Source organism: Alosa pseudoharengus, unplaced genomic scaffold (assembly GCF_046254945.1).
Source record: "Alosa pseudoharengus isolate Yale_2024_CS ecotype anadromous, Long Island Sound unplaced genomic scaffold, YU_APseudo_1.1 YU_APseudo_1.1_scf_11, whole genome shotgun sequence".
In the NCBI taxonomy this organism is placed as follows: domain Eukaryota; kingdom Metazoa; phylum Chordata; class Actinopteri; order Clupeiformes; family Clupeidae; genus Alosa; species Alosa pseudoharengus.
The window spans coordinates 19,052,743-19,080,128 of NW_027468576.1; the positions used below are offsets into that span (position 1 = coordinate 19,052,743).

General features: G+C 41.2%; 1 protein-coding gene across 1 annotated transcript; it reads right to left on the minus strand.

Annotated features, from left to right (window-relative positions):
- Positions 1 to 5,806: 5,806 nt before the first annotated feature.
- Positions 5,807 to 11,425, minus strand: fstl3 (follistatin-like 3 (secreted glycoprotein)). The gene is made up of 5 exons (XM_076278258.1): positions 11,215 to 11,425; positions 9,757 to 9,942; positions 7,590 to 7,805; positions 7,161 to 7,388; positions 5,807 to 7,003 (listed from the first exon to the last, which is right to left on the minus strand). Exons 1-5 carry the CDS (start codon positions 11,288 to 11,290, stop codon positions 6,969 to 6,971), a joined length of 741 nt encoding a protein of 246 aa, XP_076134373.1. The 5' UTR covers positions 11,291 to 11,425; the 3' UTR covers positions 5,807 to 6,968.
- Positions 11,426 to 27,386: the final 15,961 nt, after the last annotated feature.

Genomic DNA, 27,386 nt, shown 5'->3' on the forward strand with positions numbered 1-27,386 from the left:
CCCTCCTAGTGAATCATGAGGGGAGGGTTTAAGTACGGATCACTGTCACGGCCAAAAAGAGTTCAACGGTTTAGACAAAGCGTTGGCAGCATAATTATGATTTAATTACAAAATAGGCTCTCAATTTCCCAATGTAGGCCATTCAATTTTAGCATACCCGTACAGATCACTCACAGAAAACCAGATCTACATACATAGGTTAGGCAGTTTTACATTTTGAAGATTGCTTAAAAAGCATGCTGTTTATTCGTTTTTGATTACACTACATTTAAAGAATTATTGATTAACATTAAAGATCAGTCTGTCTAATTAGGCATAGCCTATCTATTTGAGTTGATAAATAGCCTACTAAAATGTTATATTTCAAAGAGCGCCACAGGGTGGTGTCCTAGTGGCCAGTCTATGATCATGAATCAGAATGAAATTCCAATTAGCCTGTAATACGCATTTAAATTTTTGTTTACATAATTGTTTTAAATAGGCCGTGTGAAGTAGCAAAGACAATGCATTTTAAAATGTGATGCAATTTGTCATGCTTAGCAGACTAAGATGCACCTGATTTACATATAGGCGGCCACCCCAACTTGATCTGTGAGCAAATGAGTATAGGCTAAACGGCCATGGAGTTAGAGCCAGAATCATGCCATAGTCATCTGATCTATGGGCTATCCTAAGCTAAAAGTTAAGGGAGTGATACATCTGGCATAATTTTCTACATTTTTCACAAGCATCTTTAATATGAATCCCAGATACCCATAACAGACATTCATTTTCCAGAAGCTCGGTGGTGCACTTTCATCCAGGCCCAACTGGATCAGCACTTCTCAGTTTTAAAATATCTCTGGCACTACATCTCACATGGAAGTAGGAGTGCCTATCTGACAGCCTGTTATCCATTTCCCTTTCAAAGAGGGCAATGTTAAAACTTCCCTAAATGCTTGTTGACATTTAGAAGCATATTCTCCATCTGTTGCACAGTAGGAGGCAAGTTGTTAAATCTATCCACCTGACCTATTTATGCACACTAACTCACTATGTGGAGGCTTTTTGACATGCATTTAAATCTTGATAAACAAACAAAACCAAAATAAATACACCCTATGCAATTGACTCCACTGCAAGAAATCAGTGCACAAAGAGTTTGGGTCTCTGTATGAAACACGAGCACCAACTTGTCTGAGAGAGGGAAATTAAACAAATATTAAATTAGGAATATTAGAAGAACATTGTAATTCTATCAGGCTGGGGTTCCGTTGGCCTGTGTTGTGTCTGTGCACTGTGGGAGCTGCAGAGTCACCACTGTCCCATGGACTGCGATTAGAAAGGTCTGATACCAGAGAAGTTGCTGTCTGTGTCAGTGAAGTGAGCCATTGTCTCCCGGTTCCAAATGCGTCATCGCAGCAGCCCAGTGTTCATTGTAGCACTCAGAATGAAGAGAATGAAGGGCCAGGAACAGGTCATGAAATTGACACAAATGCAGACAGCAACATGTTCTTTCTGTGAGGAGAGAAGTATTGATATACATAGCTTTGACTTTTTGAATGAAGAGTTACAATGTTTTGCTGATTGAGGGCCAGAGACAGTTCATGAAATTGACACAAATGCAGAAAGCAACATGTTCTTTCTGTGAGGAGAGAAGTACTGATATACATAGCTTTGACATTTTGAATTTTTAAACAAAATTCCCTTGCATTGAGATTCGTTGCTGTCGTGAAAGGTCTGTTATTTTTTTCTTAATTACATGTTTTACTGGCATTACAAAGAAAAACAACATTGTCACTTCATCTTGGTGTTTTGGAAAAATTGAATGTTTGTCTCCTGTGGTTTCTGTCTGGCAGTTATTTGTTTCTTTTTTCTTCCTTAAACTGTGGAAGAAGGTTGCTAGCCTTGTTCAAAGGATTAACTTGGAAATCTGATTCTAGGAGTAAACATGCTTGAATAGCTTTCTGGACCACACAAACCTTTGGAAATATAACACTTTGTTAAATACTATATGCACAACATCTGAATTGTCCACTCCTTGTGACATACATTGTGGCTGTCGGTCAAACTGAACCCCATCACCAAATTTCCAGGAAATTCGGCTGGTCTCAGGATAACCCACAGTGCCCACATGGTTAAACGTGTTAATTACCCTCCTGGTGAGTTGCCTCAGGGGCAACTGTCACCTCACAGAGCAGTTCCAGACTCTCCAGCGGGGAAGGCTGTGTGCACAGTTCCGGCCGGCGGCGGGCCCCCAGTGCACAGACACAGCAATAACAGCAGACTGGAACTTCCTGGGCCTCTTAGTCATGGCTCACTTGTTTTTTACTCCCCCCCCCCTCCTCCTGAAGCGGAGTCCATCACAAAATGTACATTTGCTGACGGGATGTGTCAGAGCAGGAGTTGAGAAACACTTTACAGCATCCTGGAAATGATTGCCTGACTGCCATGGAGGGCTATAGAGGCTTTGCTACCCACTAAAGCATTTACTTAAGGGGAAGATGGAAACACTTTAATTAAGCACTTGCAGAGAACAAGATACAACATATAATTAAGGTCAGATTAAACAGAATCAAGTCTTTTCAATCACAAGGCCCAGACCCCTTGAAATATTCTTTCTGGGAAATATCCTTCACAGTTTTACTTTTCCATTGTGGTGGTGAGAGACTGTCATAAATATTGTCCCTATTGCAAAAGACACAATGATTCCATCACTTCCCCACCAGAGAGTATGGATGACAGAGCACCATGTGGACACAATTAACAGCTGAATTTCACGCCTTTATTCATCCGATTGCAATGGATTAACAAATATGTTGTGAACAAGCCAGGACTTCCGTCTGTGGCCATAAATACCCAGTTAGAGGTAACTGTTGTTGTGCTCACAACAAGGTGGAAATAATGTGTAATTGTCATGCATTTTAAAGTTTCTGATGCTAGTCCAGTGTGTGCTGGTCTTTGGAATGGATTGTTCAGAATGGTCACAGAAATGACATGTAAAAACCCTTATAAAATTGAAAGTCATAATATAATTTGAGAACCAGTGTAACCAGCTCGTTAGCATTCCATATCTTGAAACCCTGGAAAATCCACCATAGTGGATGGAGTTGGCTATCGGCCATGACCGAGTCAGATCACTATCAACGGCTGGAAGGAATTAGAGGCAGCACATGTGTCAAATGGATTTTGTTAAGGACGAGTGCACTGAAAACAGTACCATTAGCAAAGACCAACAATAATATGGACTCGGATGGTATGGGAGGCTCGTCAGACTGTTATTCTAGAGCTCCTGCATAGGGCTTGATCCAGGTCTTGCTCCATGGGTGCTTTTTGTATTGATGGGCAAGGCTGAGAGGAAATGGTCTCCATATGGCTAGTGAGATCACCTTAAGCTATGGCTCCCTGTTGTGAGTCACTATATCGCCTCCTTTGGAATTTGTGGACTTTTACTCAGATTCATTACTCCCCACCCCGATATCGATGAGGCTTTCCACATCTTTGAATGTTCAGAAAATGCCCTACACTTTGGGAGTCGTTGGTGGCGCACAAGACAACAATAAATTGACGTCAACAAGTGGGAGGTGAATGCTGGCATGTGCAGAACTCCACCACAAAAAATAGGTCGATGGATGTTGTGTTGGTTTGAATGTGGCACATTCAGTCTTATGTAAGCTTCTCCTGAGTTGGGTTACAGGGAACAACTTCCCAGCTGCTTCTACCTATGGACATTGTTCTGTCACAAGGGAGCCAAAAATCAATTTAGCTGAAGTCTTCATGAGTCAAAAATGTGCCTTTCTCTGCCTGGTGGGAGTATTATTTGTATTCTCTGACCCATATTAAATAAATACTTTGCTGGAGAAAGGCCAGGTAATGAATTATACTTTTTTTGCCTGTGAGAAGGGGACCGAGGAGTGGGCGAGGAACATAGCCTCGTCCGGCCCGCCAATCCTGCAGCGCCGCCAGTCACAGACCACACAGAGGGAGAGGAAAGGGGTCAGGCTTTCCCCAGTGGACTCGTCTGTGAGATCAAATCTGTGTTTGAGTTTCAGCAAAACAGTTTCAGCACACTTCTTGTTTGGAACGATTAAAGGTTGCTTAACTTTTGAGTTCTGCTAGATATCTCATCATCTCTCCAACCAAAATGTGCTTGTTTTCACCTTCTTACTCTGTGCAGATTTTTGGTAAACATACCCTGTTAATAAATGTATCCTATAAAATGATTATTCCATTTATTAAATCAAAATGTTGTTTCTAAATATAGGCCAGCATTCTGTCTTGCTGCAAATGTCTGCTTGTAAAGGAACATTTTAGAAAATAAAAGAAAATAGGAGCTTTTACTTAGTCTGTCATTCCATCATACCCTTATATTCTATGAAAAGACCTGTTAGTCATATGTAAACTTTGTTTTGAACTGTTTTGATAACATCAACATCCGTTTCAGAGTTCTTCACTCATGCTCTCAAGTAATATTTTACAAAGCCTCTCATACCCTCTCTCCAGGAAGCAGAGGCCACTTTCAAGGATGATTGGTCACTTATTAGAACCAGACTGCACATTACACTGCTTATGGTCAAGTTTCACACATGACAACTGTAGATCATAACAGTATGAGGAATATCATTCACATCAACTCATCATATCTTCAGGATGTTTCTTAAGGCTATTGGGTCTAATCTGAGATGTTCGGAGCTTCTCCCTCTCTATTAAATTGGCCTACATATCCTTGGTCATAAATAGTGGATTTAATGTCAAGTCCTTTGGTATGTGAGCACATACTTTTCTTCTGAAACGCCCCGAAGTTGATTCCCCAGAGATCATTAAAACTGGCAAGACAGCAGACTGTTGAACAACATGTAGCCATTAGATCATTTTGAGATCATACTATTGTGTTCTGATGAAATGGGCATTGCAAGTCATGAGAGACGGAAAGGAGATGTGACACTTTTGATGGGACGGTCTTTTTTGCCCCCCTTAAAACCGAGGAGATTCAAAAACTCACAGTGGAAACTTCAGAAAAATCGGAGAAAGTGAACAATAGGCTCCTTTACGCACATCCAGCAAGATGGATGGAGAGCAGCCCTTTTTTTCCCTTTTTTTTACAGCATTGTTATGGCCTGTTTGAGCAAACATTTAATCCCATTCCCAATGTAATAAAAGGGTGCTTGGATCAGAATATAAACATCTCCCCAAAGTCAAACCAGATGCTTGTGCCGTCAGAGAACTGAGTGCCTCATGGAGGAGGGAAAACAAGGGAGGTATTTCATACAGGAAAGTGACTCAGTACCCCTTCATCCCTCACCTCATCCACCTAAATCAGAAGGGAGCCTCCGAGACGGGGACGAGGGGCAGCACCTCAACCCACTCTGATCCCCTCGTCTCTCATCTCTCCTTCCTGCTCAGAGGGACATCCATGTGCGTGGCACGCAGAGTGCGTGTGTGTAGGAGAGAGAGAGAGAGAGAGAGAGAGAGAGAGAGAGAGAGAGAGAGAGAGAGAGAGAGAGAGAGAGAGAAAGAGAGACACTGGTGCAGTGCTCTGGAAGAGATAACAATCATTCGGTCATTTCAGATTCCCTAGGCCTTAGTAATCTCGTGGCTCTATGAAATAACGTTATGTTGTCCATTAACTGGCCAATGTTCTGTCTGGACCTGATGAAATAAATGGAAACAGGTTTTGCTAGCCTACCTTTGCTGAACAATGGAAAGATCCACTTGAATCCAAAAACTTTTTGTTAAAGAGTTAAATGTGTTTGTTTATGTTGCTTGGAATGTAGTGGAAAAGTTGTGAGTACATTTACAAGAGTATAAAAACACATTGAGACCAAAATATTCTTTAACATTTTTAATTTCAAACATCAGTAGAAAAATACAAAAATAACTTGATACATTTATCCATCAAATTTCACAGTAGATATTTATACAGGATTGTGAAAGTAGCTCTATCAACAAGCAGGGCAGAACATGAAATGCAGTACAATACAGTACCTGTACAGATACATTAGAATACTTACAACTGAACATGGAATGCTTTCAGATGAATCCTTTTAGAAAGTCTTAAGAGTTTTCTTCCATGACCGGATAGCCCATCGCATTTAGAATATGTGTGTATGTAACCAATAAAGGAGCAGAAAAATAATGAATGAACTCAGATAACCCATCATTACACAAAAACAAAGGCAATGAAAATGATGATTTACTGAAAACTGTTTTGTGCAGTCTAGTCTATTAGCATCCAGCTGGTAATTTTATTGATTGGTAGGTAATTAAATTTTCCAGACCCCAAACTGTTGCACACATTAAGGCAGAGTAGTAAACTGCATTTTTTGGCTGCCGACTAGACTCACCTCCAAACAAAGGCAGGGAAATGTAAAGACAGATCGACGCTGCTCTGTTTTGGCATTTGTCTACGCTCTACAACTCTGTGATTAAGATTCCAGCACATCTTGCCAAAATGGCCGCACTGTCATTTAAATACACAATACAAATATGTCATTGAAAACAGTTCTACCAGTATCAGACATGCGCTGCCCACATAACAATAGATGATATTACAATAAATATATTTCAAAATGATCTATGGGTATATGACTTCTAGATGACAGAGGTATTAAATAGGTATTTTATATTTTCTCCAATAAATAGTAGTGGTATTGTATTTACAATATGCACATCTTGCAAAACAAATCCCCCAAAGTGAACCAAAAACCTCTCCAAAATAGACATTTCAGTAAAAAAAAAAAAAAGTATTTCAAAAAATCATTTCATGTAATATGTACCGCATGCATTAACATGTCAGTGGCTCCCGTTTTGCAGAAGACTTGCTCTTCCCACGGTCTACTCCACGTCCACATGTATTGTCATAAGACTGAAGCTGCTGGAGACTAACAGGGGGTGCCGTAAAGTCTCGACTAGGAACTCGCAAGCAGGCAATCCAATCCAAACCAAGTGCTGGGAGTTTTATCACTTCACGCCCGAAATGTCTTCAGAAGTTAGTCGAGGGAATTCTCCTCACTCCCCTCTGCACCTGCACATAAGCCATCGGTTAAAACCAAAAATACACTCTGTGTCAGACTTCAGCCAGTTGTGTGCTGTAACATTTAGGCCACATCTGGTTATTTTAGGCTATTCCGCCTTCCAAGAATTGCCAGTATTCCCAGGTGGAATGCTGGGCCAGGACTTACTTGCGCAATGGCCGTAGTGGCGGACTCCTATGGACCGGCCTCTGAAGCAGGTGGCCCTGCGGAGGTGGCAGGCACTGGAGTAAGTGATGTTGTCGTTGCCACATATGGGGGACTCAGTTGCCATGGGCAGGGGGCAGGGGGCTGTGCGGCACATGACACAGTGGGCACTGTTGGTCTGGTCAGTCACACAGGTGTGCGTGCCAGGGCATACCACGTTGGAGCAAGACTCTGAGGGGAAACCAGCAACACGATCAAAAACCGAAAACTAGGCATTGTACAAGAGTACAGTGAAGAAAACTGGACATTGTGTGTCAATATAGTGAAGATTAAATCAAGGGATGAAAGTTAAGGTGAACATCAGCTGAAAAATGGCCATTATACATATACTGAGAGGAAAACCAAAGAGCTCAACAGGAGCTGTGCTCTTACTTTTGCATTCCCCCTGGTACATGATCTCCAGATCTGGCTGCCCTTTGCACCTGGCCATGAGGAGGTCGCACTCGTCTCGGTAAGAGTTGCCATCGCTGCCGCAGACGGCGTGCTTGCCGGAGATACTGCCACAGTCGGGGGAGCACACACACTGGGGCCGCCCCAACTTCATCTTACACACCTTCCCAGGGCCACACTTGACACCATCGCAGTTCTCTGTAAACACACACCAGCAACTCAATCAGAGAAACTGAACAGAGATGAAGTTCAAGTTCCTGAATTGAACCTAGATCCCACAAGTTCACTTGACACTGGAGGCTTTTTGACCTGACGGGTAAGGATCAAGCTGTGGCTTAGACTCTGTGGAGGAACCATGCTGGCTTTGAGGATCAGGATAGGATCATCCCCTAGACAGACGCTATCTAGGGTATCTATATAATGAACATTCTGTTTCCTTTAGATGTTGTACTAAAGTATCGTTTTATGAGTCTCCACTGGGATACCCTGCTGTCCTCTGATGCAGACTCCAAAGGCCTGATGGAGAAACCTCCTATCATCCTCCACTCTGTTTTTGTGAGGGAGAGGAGAAGTGGGGGGAGGAGGGATCTTTTGACAGCCAGTCAGGATTTATGTAGCCTTCCGAAAAAAATAATGTAAGAAAGCGGATAGGTCAGGTAAGGAACATTAGTCAAGCTTTGAGGAATGCTTTGAAGCACTTGACATCAGTAGCACACATGTAAGGCCATTCTGTGAGGTCCACACTCTCCTTTTTTATGACAATCGAAGTCAAGCAGCACTGACACACACACACACACACACACACACACACACACACACACACACACACACACACACACACACACACACAAAAAACAAACAAACACAGAAAAAACTCCAAAACAGTCTCTTTCATTCTGTCTTTCAAAAATTTCACCGACGTTGATTGTGTGCGCTGTTATGAAAAACAGACGTCTGAGCATGTGGCAGACATTTCTCCTGTGGTAAGATGGAATTCAGATCCCCCCCCAATCTTTTTTGAGCATTGTGCAAGCTGCTATGCTAACAGGACTTCAAGAGAAGGTGAAATGGAGACTTTTGGCTACTGCATCTAATATACTGGATTAGACCAGCATGGTGTAGCAGCCAGTAGCCAGCTGCCGGCAAGCAATACATCTAGCAGTACATCTAGGCCTTTCATAAGAATGTGAAGGACATATGGTGCCATCAATATGCTTTCTCTGAGTAGACTGTTATGTAACCATGCGATTAGCTCACAGTGCTGAAGATTAGCAGTGTGGTAAACGTAGCATTTACAAAAACTTTACTCATACACTTAATGTAGCCAGGAACTGTTAATCACTTGTGTTGCAACTGTTGAGTAAGACAGACCTAATCGTTATCCTAAACACCATTTTCCGGCAAAGCCTGTAATATCTTCAGCATTTGCTCTTTCAACACCTCTTTTGATTTATTATACTTCCTCCTCGCCATGTGTGTGCTTTAGTGTCATGCTAACAGGTTGTGGGAGGGTGTCCAAATGTTTCCACAATCTTCTTTTGGGAGATTTGGGTGGGGTGGGGGGAACTGAATATATCCTTGAGTGAACCTGAATACCTGGCTAAGACTTCTGAGAGTGGAACCTACTCAAAACAGCTGGAGAGAGTTAGATGGAACATCTGGCTTAGATCCATACCACAAATATGAAACACTAAGGCCACAGCACATAATTGCATTTGTTATTGGTGCCAGTCACTTTTCCCATGCATTGTGTGAATGACACTGAATGTAGAATTATGTGCATCACAATATTGTGAGAAAGTGAAGAGTGTTTGGTCTAAAACTCATGTGTAACCAACATAAATATTTAACAGCATACTAACTGCATTTTCATAAATAAATATACAGCAGCTTCAAAAGCCACATAAGTACTTCCAAATGCTACTACAATCAGCGATTACAAACCTGATACTGTATACACTACAACATATCAACCCCAATTACCAGATGTACACAAAATGAACTTATCCTCAAATAATACACCATCTACTAGTATTAAGGTATTATATTTATATATATAACAATTCTTCTAGGTTCTTCTCGAAGACCAAACTATCATCATTCAAGTGGCACCATGTCAAGTATTGAGGAAATGTATGCGTGGGGTCACCTTTGCAAGGCTTACAGGACACGATTCCCAGAAATCCAAGCAGGCTGACCTCGTTGATGGGCAGAGTGGTGTTGGACCAGGCGGTGTCTAGACGGCCACCGGCACAGCACTCCTCACGGGTCACCCCCCTCTTGAGCACCATGTCACAACGCGGCTCCTGGCTCTGCTGCAGCCAGCACATCCCGGCTGGAAGACACCACACACAGAAACCCTATAAATCCCCTGGTTCACCCACCAGACACCACACAGAGAAACCCTATAAATCCCCTGGTTCTCACACCAAACTACATGTTTACAAAGACTTGAGCTTATTTTTCGAATGTCAGTGACAAGAAATAGGTAAGAATGGCACATCTGATAATTAATGTAGGCTACACCTAATAAGATTGGGCCTGTGTTAGATTATGGTAATGTGTTTTATAGTCATACCTCAAAGACAGTGTTGCAGTCATTAGACTCTGTGTATCATTCAGCACTGATATTTATAACTCATCACAAGTTCCTCTACTCATCACTGTGTATATGAAATGGTTGGTTGTAAAAAGTAAAAAGAGAAATGCACTCATTGATCTTTGTGTAATGTGTACAAGGCAATTATAGGTCAGCCTCCATCTTATGTCTTCACTCTTAAAAACTAGTAAGGCATAGGTACAATTTACACTCTAGCAGGTATATTCTGTTTGACGTTCCCTCAGTAGGATCAGAGTTTTGCAAAGCAGCCTTTAGTTGTAGTACAGCTGCTTAGGATGAGCTGCAGAAACACTTAAAACGGGAGCTCTTCATCCCATAAATCAATTTTAAGGAATTTTTAAATCAATTCTATCAATCTGTCTGTTTTTAAATTTGATATTGTTTCAGTTTGATGTCTGTATATCATTATTGTCATTGCTGTCTTTTTCATGTTACTTTTTGTGTGCTGAGTTCTTCTCCAGGGCCCACTTGAAAAAGAGATAGCCTACAAATCTAAACGTATTCTATCCCCTGGTTAAATAAAGGTAAAAACATTTAAAGGTAAAATATAAAAAAACACATTATTTGTTTTCTTCTGTAAATTGAGTCAGATCTGTCAGCAAGAAATACTTTGGGGGAAAGTAAAGTATTTTGTCCAATGATTAGCCTACACTGGGAAAATAATTACAGTCGTTACCTTTATAAATCCCATGTGCACCTGCGCACAATAAAGCTTTTAGAGATCTGCAGAGACCAAGAGTCTCTAGGAAAGCGAATATGAGTTCCAGTGCCTAAATCCTAAGTTCAGAGAGTTCATTTCTCACACTGATTGTGTGAATAGACATATTACAAGCCAGGAAACAAGCAAGGAAATACATCAAGCATGACGACAAAAGTCGACATAATATTCATAGCACTGCAGGCAGATTGATCTTTTAGCCTGCTCGTGAGCATCTGAAATGTAGCAACTCACAAGAGTCAAAAGTGATTGACCTAAATGTATCTTACCATCGGCAGGATATTTTCCAAATATCAGGCTCAAAGCAAAAAGTAATGTGCAATGCAGACCGACGAAAGCGTTCATGTTGATCTCAAAAAAGTTTATGATAAGTTTTAAAAACGTCAAAAGTCGTGTCGTCCGTTCCTCGAAAGAATGGAGCCGTCTCCTCCAAAAGGACTTTGCTGCCTTCTCTGACGTGAATGAGTGTGTTGTGGATGATGTCGTTCCGCCTCTATATAAATATTTTGCCTTGCCTGGGTTATGCCTCTGGGATGGGCAATGCTCTTCAGCCAGTTATATTGCTGCGACGGGAAGTTTTGACTTTTGAGGTCCAGCCAAATATGGGAAAAGCCCCAGATCCTTTATATCAGCGTCGTAACAATAAGTTTAGGCTCTACACTTTATAGTCAGTATCATGGGTTCACCCCCTGCTGATATGGTGAGAAACATTTGCCAATTTTAAACACGTGCTTCTACTGTTCACACATGTTGAATAGTCTTAATTATGTTACAGACTTGTCTCTTAGAGTTTCAAAAGCCATCACAGAAGCAACCACTGGACACAATATAGGCTAGCCAACAGCTGTTGTGTTAGAACTTAAAAAGTACATGAGATTGCTTCTCCTGATGTCCAGAGATTCATACAGCTGCAGTTACATTTCTTAATGTTGTCCATCTTATTTCTCTCACTTTCTACAGAGGCCCACATGAAGTTGAACCTTGCTGAAGAGGCCCACATGAAGTTGGACCTCACTAACATGAGTCCTGGAGTGATTTCATTTCCAGTATTCTTCTGAAGGTTCCAGTGACGTCAACTGATTTCAAAATCCATAAACTTTTACAATGATTAATCCATTTAATCAAACATGCTACATGGGCCTAGTAAGTCATGTTCTGAATCTGTCTGGATTAATAGGAACCATATGGCAGCATTAGCCAAGCAAACACAATATCCTGCTGTTAAACCAGCTTATGATCTTCATTACCATACAAGAAGTAGGATTTCTTTTCTTTTTATGTTGTGATGATAATTTACTGGGGATTTTTTGCCATGTTACAGTAATACACCATAATTGAGATAATACCCAGTGATGGCATTTCACAGTGTGGTCTCAACTGTAATTGCATTTTGATGCACCAAGACCACCAAGGACGACAAGGACAAATCTGGCAGTGCACATCAGCCTCTGTCTGTCTGGCATGGTGGTGCTGTGGATGATTGTCATTCAGACACGGTTTAGCCCTTACAAAGTCCACCGTCCCTCTGAGTACGCACAAGGGTGAGACATCATTGTGTCAACGCTCCCTTCCGCTCATCGTCTAATACACACACACACACACACACGCACACACACACACCACACACACACACACACACACACACACACACACACACACACACAGACACCACACACACACCCAGATGCCTTTCCCTGTTGGTCATTTGCTGGCACCTGCCGCAGACGAGGCGTCCCGACGACACGGCACATGGGCTATGCATGGGCAATTCACTTGGTGCCGGGATGGGCCCCTGTGTTGACATCTTTTGGCCATCTATCCGGCCCTCTATCCCTCCCTCCTACTCAGGACTGGTATGATGGATCAGGCGAGCTATTATCGCCCCCTTACAGCCCACGCTCCTCCCATCTTCCCATCTGTGGCCTTGGCTTAGAGTTGCTTTGATGGCGAAGGAATGAGCGGAGCACATGCTCTCCTGAATGCTCTGCGTACACTCCTGAGTAGACATGCCCTGTTTGTGCTCTTGCTACGGGGGTCCCCTGGTCAGAAATGGAATGCTGTGACCCTGGGCATGTTGCTCTACCAACTGGGTGGGTGGCCAACACCGGCGAGCCGAGCAGTGGAATCCCGTCTCATCTCATCTTGGGTCACATATTTAGGATCCCCGAGCTGCATAACTTGACTGTGGAATGGGAAGCTCACTGGAGCCGCCCCTGGGCACATTGTTTCTTTGCGTCCCTCAGCATTTGTTCAGCAGACCATGCGGTTTGTTAGCAGTCAAGCTGGGAATATGTTATGAAACCACAGATGAGAAAATAGAGCTGTGGCCACCCAAACTGGTGGGATGGGAACATGACAGCACTGCAAAATGTGCCTCATGGAAACTTATGAATGACATATGTTATCATATGAGTTGAGTTTGGTACTGAGCTCTGCATATGTATTTTCTAACAATGCTGCCATCAACTGGGGGGGGGGACAAACTGCATCCAAACTGTCTATCTGTTTTGTATTTATGACACATGAATAAATTCAAATTGTGTTCAATTAGTTGTGGGAGGCATACTATGAGTTGAAATGTTTTATCTGTTCAATAATTTGATCTGTGACACAAGTCAAGCACTGTAGCTGCATGCTGGTGATGCTTTGAAATACAGTGATGCAACTGTAACAACCTTGAAAGTGCAATATGTAGTTGTTGGTGTCAAAGCAATTAAAAAAGCTCATGATTCAGATACACAGTTCTTTCAGTAGTCACATGCCAAGTGATTCTCAGTTTTTGACATTTTATTGGTGTCAAATTGCATGACCCAGCAGAACACATGAAAGAACTGTGGTATAGTGCAATACACCTCCTGCCCAGTTAGTGGCACTGTGCCACCTATGTTATTCAATAGAATACGTATACGAAGGAGAGAGAAGCATGCATGAAGACGTTGAGTAAAGAAAGTTATAGATCATCTCTGCCTGCGACTGCTTTGATTCTACTACACACACAACAAGAACCAAGACCACAGTTTGTTTTTGGATTTGTCGAACACACTGTGCCTTTTTCAGCTTACCATATCCCAGCAGCCTACCTACACAGCCTTGCACATTTACAGCCTGTTGAAAAGTTTGATTCATTCACTGAGCAATAAGTCAGTTCAGATGAAAACAGTAAGTGATGCAACAGATGTTCTTTCTGTGTGTCAAACAGTGATTTGTCATTCAAGATCTGAATGATTACTGCATCTGCTGAAGTTATTATTTCTCAGGAACAATTAAAGTGTGTATGTCAGGTTAATTTTTTTTTTTTTACAAATGAAGGGACATGAAGCAAGATAGTAGTGAGTAGTGATTTTTCTTGATAAATCAACTTTAAATACAATAGAACAATATTTACAGTTATTTTTATAACTAAATTTATGAACATTCCAGACACAGTGATGACCTCATAAGAGGGAGTCCACCAAAGTTGAGCATAGGGGAGAATGGGTTTAAACTGCATTTTCTTTTACACTGATAAGGCCAAAAATGTCCTCTATGACATACATGGGCAACATACGGCCCGCGGGCCACATCCGGCCCGTGGGCTTTCCATGACCGGCCGTGAAAGAACAATAGTCAAGAGCCTAGCATAGAGATAATGCACGCAAATCAATATCGTTGTTTTTATTTTGAAAGCGACTGCTATTTGTACGCCCATACATTTGTGCGTGGATGCATACGACGTAAACAACCTCACTGATGTGCTGGTGAATTTATGCTTCTGCGTCGACACAATGCAGTTGCCTTTACGTCGGCGTAAACCTTTCAAAGTTTTGTGTCTCTTATGTCTGCGTCGCTCACCACCGCAAAGGTTGTTAGAACGAACTCCTACTGCTGCTCGTTGCCGATACGAAGTGTTCATTTCAAAACGTTACTGGCAGATAGACAGTTTACAATCGGATAACCCCGTAATTGTAACCAAAATATGTCTGAGTTTATTTGCAAAGCTTATGTTAGCGAACTAGTATGATGCTACTACCCACAGGTTGCTTGAAGCAGCCGGCTCAACACACAGAGCGAGTTGACCAATCACAGTTATGTGCATAAAGTAAAAGCAAAAACATAGCCTACATTTTTAAAATAGTTTTCTTTGTGCATGTTGATTAACTAATGACAGCCTACTATTGTCTGCTCCACATTTTCGTAGTCTAATTCTGCATAGAGTTAATTTAATGATGGTAATGATTTAATGATGAAATATTGCTGAGTGTTGATGAAATGGTGGCACAGGCCTATCGGTTGTACTGACTCCTTCACATTTTCATGACCTAGCCTAATTATATAGATATTGTAGTACTTTTTTATATCAGTCTTTGAAAACTGAAAAAAAATGTCAATGTCAAAAAATCATTTTCGAGAATGAGGATTAAATACTGAACATAGATTAAATATTGCTGTTTTTCCTTTGTTTCTCTCACATTTTCATCTGTTCTTACGACTAGTAAACAAAACCATATGATTTACTTAATGTTATACAAGAACAGAATAGAATTGAACAGAATTGAGTTCAGACTTCAGTTCGGTATTTTGGGTCCGGCCCTCCTCAACAGTCCCAGTTTGTCATGTGGCCCCTTGGGGAAATTAGTTGCCCACCCCTGCTCTATGACATACCAGTGGTTCATAAGCATGAGCCTGACTGGTAGGGACAAAGTAAAGACGAATAGGCTACACAATATAGGTAAATCATGGCCATCAAATCATCAGTGAGAAATTGATTAGGGGTGTGAGTAGGATCGGATCACTATTAGTATGTATCATGGCTTCAAAATGGCAGTTGTGTCATTTGCCATCACATAGGCTTTCATATACAACAAGTTAAGTAGAATCAGTAAGCAAATTAATAGTCTGTCTATAGCTAACATTAGTTGATAAGCAGATGTAAGAGCAAATGTGTGGTAGCACATATACACTGATGGTTTTATAGTCAGGTCTCTAAAGAAAAGCATATATGCCCATGGTTGGCTGAACACAGACTAATGAGCTGCTTACTGATTCTACTTAGTTTAGGCTATATAATGGCCTATATGTGATGGCAAGTGACACAACTGGCATTTTCAAGCATTGCTACTTACACATATCTTCTTCATCACATTTTAAGATCAATAATTGTTGCCAGTAAAGAAAAAATGTATCAGGATATTTTTATGTCAGGCAGGTAGTAGACTCTAGCATGACATACTGGAATGAAGTCATGTTTTTGGCCTCATCAGTGTAAAAAAACCTACTGTATGATCCCTTATCCCATGTGTTTTAATTGACTAACTTTGCTGGACTCCCTCTTATGAGGTCATCTGTGTCTGGAATGTTTCCTGGAATGGTCATAAATTCAGTTATAAAAATAACTGTAAATATTGTTCTATTGTATTTAAAGTTGATTTTTCAAGAAAAATCACTACTCACTACTATCTTGATTCATGTCCTTTCATTTGTAAAAAAATTTTTTTAACCTGACATACACACTTTAAGCATTTCAAAATTGCAAAACACAGACAGGAAATGTGATGATTTCATTGTTATGTTCAGAATGTCTTTCTCGTGTTTACTTTGTATATTTCACGTAGGTGCTGCCGACTCTTTTCACAGTGACAGTGAGTGTTTTATTTGTGTGAACAGTTGGCTGCTTATGAAATCCCTATGATGGTAAATGCCATGAACTTTAATCATCACCTCAATCAAATCCTTGAAATCATTCAAGATGAGTCATTCATAATAGAATTATGTGTCATAGCTATATTGACACAAATATTTACCTTCCTGTTTAGACAGTGTAGCTAGTTTTAAGCTCTTTCCCAGTCATGACGAGGATGCAGCCTGAGCCTGCCATCCTACTTTCCCTGCAATGACTGTGGACTGAAAGCATGCCACTGGACTGAGGGGTTTTGCACATGCATCAGTTGAATTTTTTTCATCTCTGTGAATCCAACTGGTAATGCGACAGAGTTAGCATTTTAAATGGCACTGAACGAGAGAGGTGATTTGAGACTTCTGACTGCACATTTGAGACTGCACCTGAGCTGCACATTTTATGTGATTATATAATATTGATGTCATCTTCTGTGTAAACTTCTGATTTAGTGATGAGTTCATATGTCAGATGTGATTGATACTAGCACATGAGCTTAACAGCTAAACTGATATATTAGAGTAATATAACCATTTGTGTTCTTACACACAGAGAGAACCACGGTGAATATAATTGTGGGATCCCAAGCACGATGGCAGAATGATGCATGTTCACCTCTAGATGGTGCTCTGATGATATAAAATGTATTATGCTGCTCTTGAGTCTTTACTGACCAATGTTACTTGATAATGTTGAGGGTTAAATAACATTAGTACAAAACTGTTGCATTAAAGGAAATCGAGATAGATAGATAGATAGATAGATAGATAGATAGATAGATAGAGAGAGAGAGATAGAGAGAGAGTATGTGTGTGTGCGTGTGTCTCTCTCTCTGTGTGTGTGTGTGTGTGTGTGTGTGCATTTGTGTATGTGTGTATGTGTGCATGCCTGTGTTCAGCTTGTGATGAAAGATTTCTATAGTGCTTGATAACTGCTTGAGCACGACCTCCAATGAAGGATTCTACTGCACAAAACCAAACAAGCATCTCCACTGGTATTGTCTGAAGTAGTGAGGCACTTGTTACCGAATATAGGCCTGAGAAGGAGGTCTCTTTCAATGAGTAGGAAAAAAAATTGAAACTGTCACATAACCTATGAATGTCCCTAATGTACCTGGAAACCATGAAGGCTGTTTTTTTCCACAGTAATCATTTTGGATTTGCTCTCACAAACAATGTGTTCCATCAAAGCATTGTTGTTATGCAAATAGCGTAATTTGGCAAATGGAAAGGCTGTGTGGCCTTTTCACATGCCCTTTTAATTGATGCATAGCAAATTTTTGGCTTTGATGAAAATAATGCTAATTTTTTTAGAGTGATTGATTCTTTTCAGCCGATATCATGCAAGTAGCCTATCTGAAATTTTTGACCAGCATAGTGTGAATGTTGTTGTGGCCATTCAGAATATGTCTTCAAGCATCATTGTAAGTAGGATATCACATATTCGGAGGGGAAAGCCCTTTGGGGATATTTTTGTGATGTTGTTCATTGGCATCTTGCCTAATTCTACTTGGAGCAGAGGGACAGTATATTTTCTCTTAAAATATAAACAGGATGAATGTTGACTCACGGTTGATTTTGGGGTTATAGCTGTGTTACTGCAGGACATTGTTCTTTCTAGCCAGTAAACCATTCCAGACACTGTCTCTCTATCCCAACTTTTAATTCTCTTTTTTTTCCGGCCATGAAAACTCTCGACTACAGAAATGATGCTGTGGCGAATACTGGCGGCAGTTGCCATGACAACAAATGACTGAAGCGTATCCTTGTGCTCAAACTCCAAACTCCCTGTTGACGGAAGATGAGGGGCAGGTGGGTGTACTATTGAGGCGAGGGGGGGGGGAGGACACAGAGAGAATATTATGAAATAGTTATGCTGTACATAGCAAGTAGCCTATCTGTTTCGAGGGTTTTCCTCACTTTGTCTATGGAGCTAGTTAAAGAATTAAGTATTTTAATGCTCATAATATGTTACAATGTGGAGACATGATTATTATGCTTCTTCACCAACATGTTATGATTTTGGGAGGCCTAGTCAGTGAAAAGTCTCCCAATAGGCGACTCCTGAGCATTCGTTTTGATTTTTCACTTTGCATAAAGTACTTTTAAAGAATTGTAGAGGCTTTGATGCATGCTTCAGAATTTCATTACATCATTTAATTTCTAGAACATCTTTTTCTCAGGTTCTTTTTAAATTAGAAAAACTGCTAATTTAAAGAGAATGAACATCCATTTAGGATGATGCATGCCTTGGCTTCTGCTGACTGCTGTAAAAAAAGCAAAGACAGATAGCTGAAATGAACAGATGATGCAGTAGTCTGTTTTCGAGGAATGCAAACGGCAAGTTAAAAACCTGAATCCAACTGAATCTGAATATAATGAACTGTTTCGCACCACTTTAACAATACAGACTCAGTCAGGCCAGAAGAAATCTAAGTCATATACTGACATTACAAGGAAACACAGCTGTAGGCTACGTCGTAGTTCAATAACAACAGAAGCAGGGGGACATCCTAAAGAAGGAGAGGTTCACATAAATATTTAACCAAGCAAAAGGGCAGATGGCTCCATAAATTTAATTATGCAGCTCTGTGCAAATATTAACATTCGGAGGGGGGGGCATGCTGGAGGGAATGCAGTTTTAATGATGCCTCTCATGAGGTGTCCTGTTCTTCAGTTGACATGACTGATACTGCTGGTCGTTTACATGTTCACTGGTATGACTGGCATGATTGATACTGCTCGTCATCTACCTGTTCATCGTTATGACTGGCATGATTGCTACTTGTTGGTTGTTTACATGTTCAGTGGCACCACTGGCATGATACTGCTGATCGTTTACTAGCATGAAAATACTATATGCTGGTTATTTATTTGTTCACTAGTATCACCAATATATGCTGGTCATGTATCTATTCACTGGTATGCTTAACATGAATGTGTGCTGGTCATTTACTTGTTCCATGATATAATTAGCGTGATGATATTGACATGTCTGGTAGTTAATTTGTGATCATTTACTTTTCATTGCCAGCAAGCAACACTTGAGCTGCATATGCTCACAGTTTCACAGATTGTGTAATGTGCTATGATGTGCTATGATCAAAGTTATAGGAGTGATGCTGAAATGGAATAGTTTCCTCAGACAAATTGCTTTCTATGCAACAGGTTTGAATAAAAAATGTAAAGTGCTGAAGTATTTATAAAAAAATTGTCCATTTTGGGATTTAGAAAAAAAACTTCCACCAATTTTGTGATTATTTAAATCATATCCTTATCTGGGGCTAGATAGATTATGTTCATGTGGAATGACGGTGGGTATCTGATGCAAAGCCTCAAAACTTCAGATCATAGAGATTATTTGAAACATTGTATTGATAATTCTGTATAGTCGAGGCATCGCCAGACGGCAGCTTACCCCTTTTCTGCCACTGCAGCAATGATTTGGCAAATCATCAGACAAATCAAATGAAGTTATTTGTTGAACGAGATCCTTATGCTCACTCATTACAAGTAAAAGCCTCGAGCTGTTTTTCTTCATGACATTTTATGTCACTTTAGTTTTATATTACCAAGCAATAAAGGCTGATTTTTTGTCTTATAATTTGATTCCCTATGGAGATGGATCAGGAGAAAGAATGTGCTTTGTGACTCGCCAGACAAAAGACTGTGCTTGAGGGGGGTAATAACAGTGAAGGTGATGGTGTGGTGCTGGATATGGAGGTATAGAGGGAGGAAGCAGCCGTTTTGTTGAGGTGCTCATTAAAGTGTACTCCCTGATAGCCGCCGAGTCCGGCACGACTCTGGCCCAGTGCTGGCCCTGATCAAGCACCCGATCAGGCAGCATGTGGGCTGTCTTGTGATGTGCCTTCTTCTACTTCCCATGAGGGAAGAAGAGGGGGAGGGGGAGAGTGAGAGAGAAAGAGAGAGAGAGAGAGGGAAGGAGAGAAAGAGTGAGAAAGAGAAGGAGGGAGGGCTTCCTAATGAGGTGCGAGCTGATGTGAAATCCTCGCCTGCCATTAAGATGTCACACCCACACAATGGCAGAGACTCTGGAGTGCCCCCGCTCTGGTGCTCTCTGCTCAGTCTGCCCACAGTGCTAGGCCTGTGGGTCGCACGTCTTCCTGTTAAATGTCTGCTGTGTTCGACCTTTTGAGAAAGTGTGTCTTCATTGCTGCTGCCTATCTGCTTGTTTAGCTTAAGGATATACTGTATGTGTTGCTGGGAAGTTTTGTAACACAGCTTGCTATAGTAACTTCAAGACTACTCCTGCTCTTATAACTTCACCTGTGGTATTTGTTATCTTTATGCTCTCATGATGACTTAGGGTATGGATAATAAAGCACTTTGAGGTACATTCTTACATCTGTTTGGGGCTCTGGCAATTGAAATTCAGCTTAATTAGAATTGAATTACATTACAATGGAAGGCTTCTAATCTGTTGACATTGTAGAGCCATCTAGCCGGACAGTAACAGAGTAAATTTACTTGAGTACAGTACTTGAGAACAATTTTGAGGGATTTGTACTTTACTCGAGTATCATTTTTGGGGAGTACTCATGACTTTACTCAAGTACATTTGAGAGGCAAATATTGTACTCTTTACTCCACTACATTTCTATGCATAACTGTGAGTACCCGTTACTTCTTCTAAAAAAAAAGGAAAAAATAAAAATCTCGGAAAGCCTCAATTTGTTGTCTCCCTCTCAAACATGATTGGATTGTGCAGGCGCCACTGATTGGGACAGCCTATCAACAATCACCTTCAGCTTTCCGCCAAAGTCAACTCCATGGTCAGATTTAGATAAGAGACGAAACCATGGACAAAACGTTGGATGAAGACGTAGCAGGTTTCTGGATGCAGGGAATGTGCCAACCTGTGGGCCACCTCGCCAGACTATTTCAATTTGCTGAACAAGTTAATGATTGTTTTCGCTTCAGGTGTTTCAATTACAAAATAGTATTTTGTATTTGAAAAACGTATTGTAAATACATGTATTTGTTACGACCCCCTGTGCCCCCTTCAGGTCCTGGTCTGTCAGTGCACGGTCAGGCCTTGGCCTGGTTAGGCTAATTACATTATTAGATGCACCTGTATTGGGTGGGGCTATAAAAGGGGTTCTGTATCTCTCTCGGTAGGCACTTTTTCCTCCTTTCTTGCAGGCACTTCGATAGTCCTTTACACTGGCACGTTATTCTTTCTCTCCTCTTTATTTCTATTTCCCCCCTTTTGCCTTTCACTTACTCATCTTACATGCTGATAGACTACTGCCATTTACATTCACGCATACACGAACTCTTCAACATTCATCTCCCTAGACACTTTAGTTTGTTAATGTTGCTATCATTAATAAATGGTTAAATTTGAAACTGTTGTTGTCTCCCTTTATGTTGCGGTCTGTTCACGAGCTGGCCGTAACATAAATTGGGGTTATTCGTCCGCGACACCTTTTTGGTAGAGGGATCGAAAACAGGATCATACTCATTGCATCCAGGTGAGCACGTCTTTTGGTTGCGCGGCTAATTAACGCCAGTCTCTGGTAAGGAAGAGTGTTTCAGCTAGGCTTTGCCTTTCCGTCGTTACACTGTTATTTTGTTCTGTTTAAGGGGTAATCCTGGTCGGGGGTTATCTACTTCTGTCGGGGTCACGCTTCGTACAGTTTACTGTAGCGAGTTAATGCGTTAACCAGTCGTCCCGAGGCCGGCAAGCCCTGGAAGATCAGCTAGGCCAGATAGCTCGTTTTGGTGTTATTTAGAGTTCCAGAGGACTGTTTTCATCAGTGGGATATTGGCGGCGACCGGCTGATGGTTTCACCTGGATGTGGGGAGTATTTTGGTCTGTGTTTGGTAAGTGATTTATTTCTATGTGTGTCAGTAGAGTGAGTTTGGTGTTTTGCGTTCGCTGTGTTGTGTATTTTGGAGCGGCATATCGCTTGTTACTGAATGTGTGTCAGATCTATTTATAGATTGAACGACGTTCATGATTATTTGTATAGCTAATCTCTTGATGATTTTAGGCTATGCGAGCCAACGCGTAGGCTATTAAGTTACTGTTTTGTGGAGGTTATGCCTCAATTTGCCACTGCAGGTGGATTCAAAGTAACTTTTGCCTTCAGTGAATGAGTGACGTGATAACGGAAACGTTTGATAACGTTTACTTGGCTTTTGTGGTAGAAGTCAAGTACATTTTGTGTATTGTGCTGGCTTGTTTTGCGTACAATCTGTAGACCTAGGTCTTAATTAGATTGTAGCTTGACTTGCCTATCTGTGTGGGGAAGTAGCCTGTATTATATTGTGCCTCAATTTGTTTTGTTTATTTGTACTTGGGTGTGTGCCTCTTTGTAGCTGCTTCTTATAAAGTAGCCCAAGTAAGCTGAAGATAAAATAAAGGTAGCTTGCACTGCATTTGTTCCTATTGGGGGTTGTTTAGCAAGTGCTTTGTGAATTTTATTGTGTTGCTTGGTTTGTCTAGTGAGTTGGCATCTCACCAAGTTAGGAGTATGGCGACTCCTGAAGAGTTCATTGCTAGCCCCTCTGAAGACCTGTTGTCCAAGTTGACTAAACAACTTTGGAAAATAGCTGAGCATTATGAGCTGCTTATCACAGCTCAAGAGAAAAAAGGAAGAGACTTTGTTCCTTGCTGTAAACAACCAGCTCATGCAAAAAGGCCTGTTTAAGAAAACAGTGGTTTTAACAGACCAACAACTGCAGCTTGAGAAGCTGAAGGCTGAAAAGGAAGCAAGGGCTCTGGAGGTAGAGAGAGAGGTAGAACTTCGTAAGCTTGAGATTCAACTCGAACTTAAGCGCATGGAACGTGAACATGTGATAGCAGTTAAGAGGCTTGAGCTAGAGATAGCCATGCACGGTGAATCTCTTCAACCTGCTCCTTCTCTAGGTCCCCAACCGTCTAACTTTGATGTTAGTAGAAACATCCGCCTTGTCCCCCCCTTTTCAGAGAAGGAGATGGATAACTACTTTTCTCATTTTGAGAGAGTGGCGATCACCCTTAACTGCCCCAAAGAAGTGTGGCCTCTGCTACTTCAATGTGTTTTGACAGGGAAAGCGCATGGTGTGTTTTCTGCTCTGAGCATTGACCAAGTTCGCCAGTATGATGTGGTCAAAACCACTATTTTACATGCATATGAACTGGTCCCTGAGGCTTATCGCCAGAGGTTCAGGAATGCTAGGATGTCGGAGCAGCAGACTTTTGTTGAGTTTGCGCGGGAAAAGGAAGGGTTCTTTGACAGATGGTGCACAGCCCAGAATACAGAATCAAGGGAAGATTTAAAACAACTAGTTCTCATGGAGGACTTCATGAACTGTCTCCCTGAGGATGTGGCTGTCTACCTGAGTGAGCAGGATGTGCGAAAGGTGGACGAAGCTGCTGTTCTAGCAGATAAGTTTGTCCTTACCCATAAGCGGGTTTCTGATGGCTACTGGGAAGGCCATCAGGATAGACCGAAAACTCCTCCCCGAAATAGACAACAGTCTGGAGGTGGGGGTAACTCTCCACGGTCGTCTCCCTCTGCTTATTCCGGCCGCCCCTCCCTTAACATTGCAGAGGTTGTTTGTTTTTATTGTAAGAAGGTGGGCCACAAAGTGTCTGACTGCCAGGTCCTTAACAAACGGGGTAAGAACACCAAACCTGTGGGTTTGATAGCCTCGTGCGACACTGGCTCGTTTTGCTTGCAATGTGGAACTGTAGGGTCTGTGATGGCAGACAATGTGTGCAAAGAGTGCAGGAGGGACACTTACTACACCCCCTTCATTACTGAAGGTTTTGTGTCTTTGCCTGATCGGCTACCCAGGGTGCCAGTCCACATACTCCGAGATACTGGGGCCGCTCAATCATTTCTGCTGGCTGGTGTTTTGCCTCTTTCTGACTGTACCGCCACCGGAACTGTGTTGGTCACAGGTTTTGGGATGAATCCAGTTCAGGTGCCTTTACATAAGGTCCACCTATCCTCACCGCTGATCACAGGTAACATTGTTGTTGCGGTGTGTCCATCTTTCCCAGTGCCTGGTATGTAATGATCTAACTGGAGGGAAGGTGTGGGATGGTATCAATGTGGTGCCGCCACCTATTGAGGTGCCTGTGCCTGAGGTACCACAGAAGCTTGATCAGTGTTCGTACAGGCAACCTGATGTTTTTTTGGCATGTGCCGATGTCCGTGCCATGGATAAGAATTTGGACCATGGTGATGGCTCCGATTCTGTGTCTTTCAAAGACACCTTACTTGCTACCCCTGAGGTTGTGGGTTCGTGTTCTGGTTCGTGTTGTGGTTTATTTAAGATCTCTGGTGAATACTTGTTTCCTTTGGGTTGGATGCAAACTGTCAGGAGGCTGTTGATAATGCAAGGACTCTTCTTGCTGCAGCTCCTTTTATGTTGTGCTCGAACATTGACTATTCCTTTGGTGGTGTTGTTGGTGCCAGTGAGAGTGGTGTTAACTTCTATCCTTAAGGTTCAATGTTTTGAGGAGTACTTGATTTCGTCTTTGAGTACGATAGATATCCACACTGGTCAATATCCATTACTTTTTATAGATCTGATGCGGACCCAGAATCAACGCATTATGCGTTGGAGGTTATTTCTTCTGCAGTATGTTCGAATGCCGGACATCCGAGTTATTCTTTCTCTCCTCTTTATTTCTATTTCCCCCCTTTTGCCTTTCACTTACTCATCTTACATGCTGATAGACTACTGCCATTTACATTCACGCATACACGCACTCTTCAACATTCATCTTCCTAGACACTTTAGTTTGTTAATGTTGCTATCATTAATAAATGGTTAAATTTGAAACTGTTGTTGTCTCCCTTTATGTTGCGGTCTGTTCACGAGCTGGCCGTGAACTGGCCGTAACATATTAGAAATACTTCCCATCCCTGGCAATATGGTAAAAAGATGAAAATGACTTGATTTTACTTTCAATTCCTTTTCCAAGGTATTAACATCAACATTTTTCATAACTCCAGGACGTTTCTGTACCTAAATGTATGCACTGTTGCAGTAGTAATGCAATATTTAGAAAATGTAGGCTACTCTTGTACTCTTGATACTCAAGTACTTTTAAAAACAAGTACTTCAGTACTTTTACTTTCAGGAACCATATGTAAGATTGTGGCCAGAAATAGTACTGCAATCACTTTCAAATTACTGTAGAGAGGTGTATCCCCTCCCCCTCCGCTTTTACTCAAGTTATGAAGCTGTGTTCTTTGTCCGCCTCTGCTTATAGGGACCTCTAAAATGTCCAAAATCCATAACACTGTCCAACCAAAAAAGGAAATGGAGGATTATTTTTGGATAAGTAAGTTGTCTCTCTCTCTCTCTCTCTCTCTCTCTCTCTCTCTCTCTCTCTCTCTCTCTCTCTCTCTCTCTCTCTCTCTCTCTCTCTCTCTCTCTCTCTCTCTGATGCTTGTTGTAAGCAAAGTCCATTAATTACATTAACATTTTTGACATGCAATTTTCTCCTGTTTACCTCATAGAGGGAGAGCAGATAGCTAACAAACGTTCAGAAAAAGTCCTGTTGGCAAATTTGAGGAGAAGTCGGTAAAGGCGCTATTTCACACAATTTGAGGGTGCTGAATTCAAATATTTTGTTTACCAAGCTCAATTTTGAGTTTTTAGCTTGATAATTAGCATAATTAGCATAATTCACATACTTTTTGGTTTTGCCATCAGATATCATAGGAATTGCAAAAAATAAGGCATTAATATACTCTTTATGTATCAGATATGTTGTAGGACAGGACAGGAATTACCCCAATGACCCTCAAGTAGTAAATTGAAATAAGCTAAAATTAAAATATAAATTGAAATAATAGCTAAAATTCAGTATGATGTTTAGAAGCAAAATAGATTCCTAGAAAAACTGCTCATTTAACACTGGTAATATAATAGATGCTCAAGATCTAGTTATGTCTTTAGGACACCCATCTGACTGCAGCACATTTAAGAAGTATGCAGGAAAGTTTGTAAAACTTTTGTATTGTTATTTGGTATTTGTTATGTGGTAGCAAATGATGTTCCTACAGTAATGTAGGAATCAGGCCAATCCAAACTTTTCTCATCTGTTGTTCCTCGTTGGTGGAACACACTGCCAGTTTCTACAAGGGCAGGGTCATCCCTCTCCATTTCTTCCAGCTCTTTTCTTTCATAGCACCACTTACAAGTCTTGCTGATCCTAGCACTTACCACCCGTCTTGAACTGACACTAAACTGTTTAAAAACAGCACTCACTGATGCACTTAGTCTTCTTTGCTCCCAGTGTTATTTAATAAGTACGTTTCAACCACTCTTTGGGTCTTAATCAGTTAGGCCTACACCATTATTACATTACATTACATTACATTACATTTGGCTGACGCATTTTTAACCAAAGCGACTAACAACATGGTAACAGTTAATTTTTAAAGCAATTCTCTCAACAATTTTAGGACAATTTAAAAACGGAGTACAGTAAGAATATCTTCACTTTTTTCCCTTTGCAACTGTCAAAGAAATCCCATAAACACAGGAAGGCCTAGGGTATCCTACATCAGATGGCCTAAAGATTAGGCTCTTCAGCATAGCATTAAGTGATTGGCATGCAGTAATTTGAACACTGATCTTGATCTAGCCTACTTTGGCTATTTAAAGGTAATTTATGGCCAAAACATCACACAATATAAATGAGCTATAACAAACAATAAAGGACTTAATCACACACAAACTACTATTTTACTGACTACAAAAACAATAATTATGTAGGAAGTTTAGAAGTTTTAAACCCAGAATTGACCAAAAG

Coding starts and splice junctions, on each gene's coding strand:
- fstl3 (XM_076278258.1), bottom strand. CDS start 11,290: ATGAACGCTTTCGTCGGTCTGCATTGCACATTACTTTTTGCTTTGAGC. Junction 9,943..11,214: donor TGGAAAATATCCTGCCGATG/GTAAGATACATT, acceptor GGTGTCTTCCAG/CCGGGATGTGCTGGCTGCAG. Junction 7,004..7,160: donor CCACTACGGCCATTGCGCAA/GTAAGTCCTGGC, acceptor GCTTATGTGCAG/GTGCAGAGGGGAGTGAGGAG.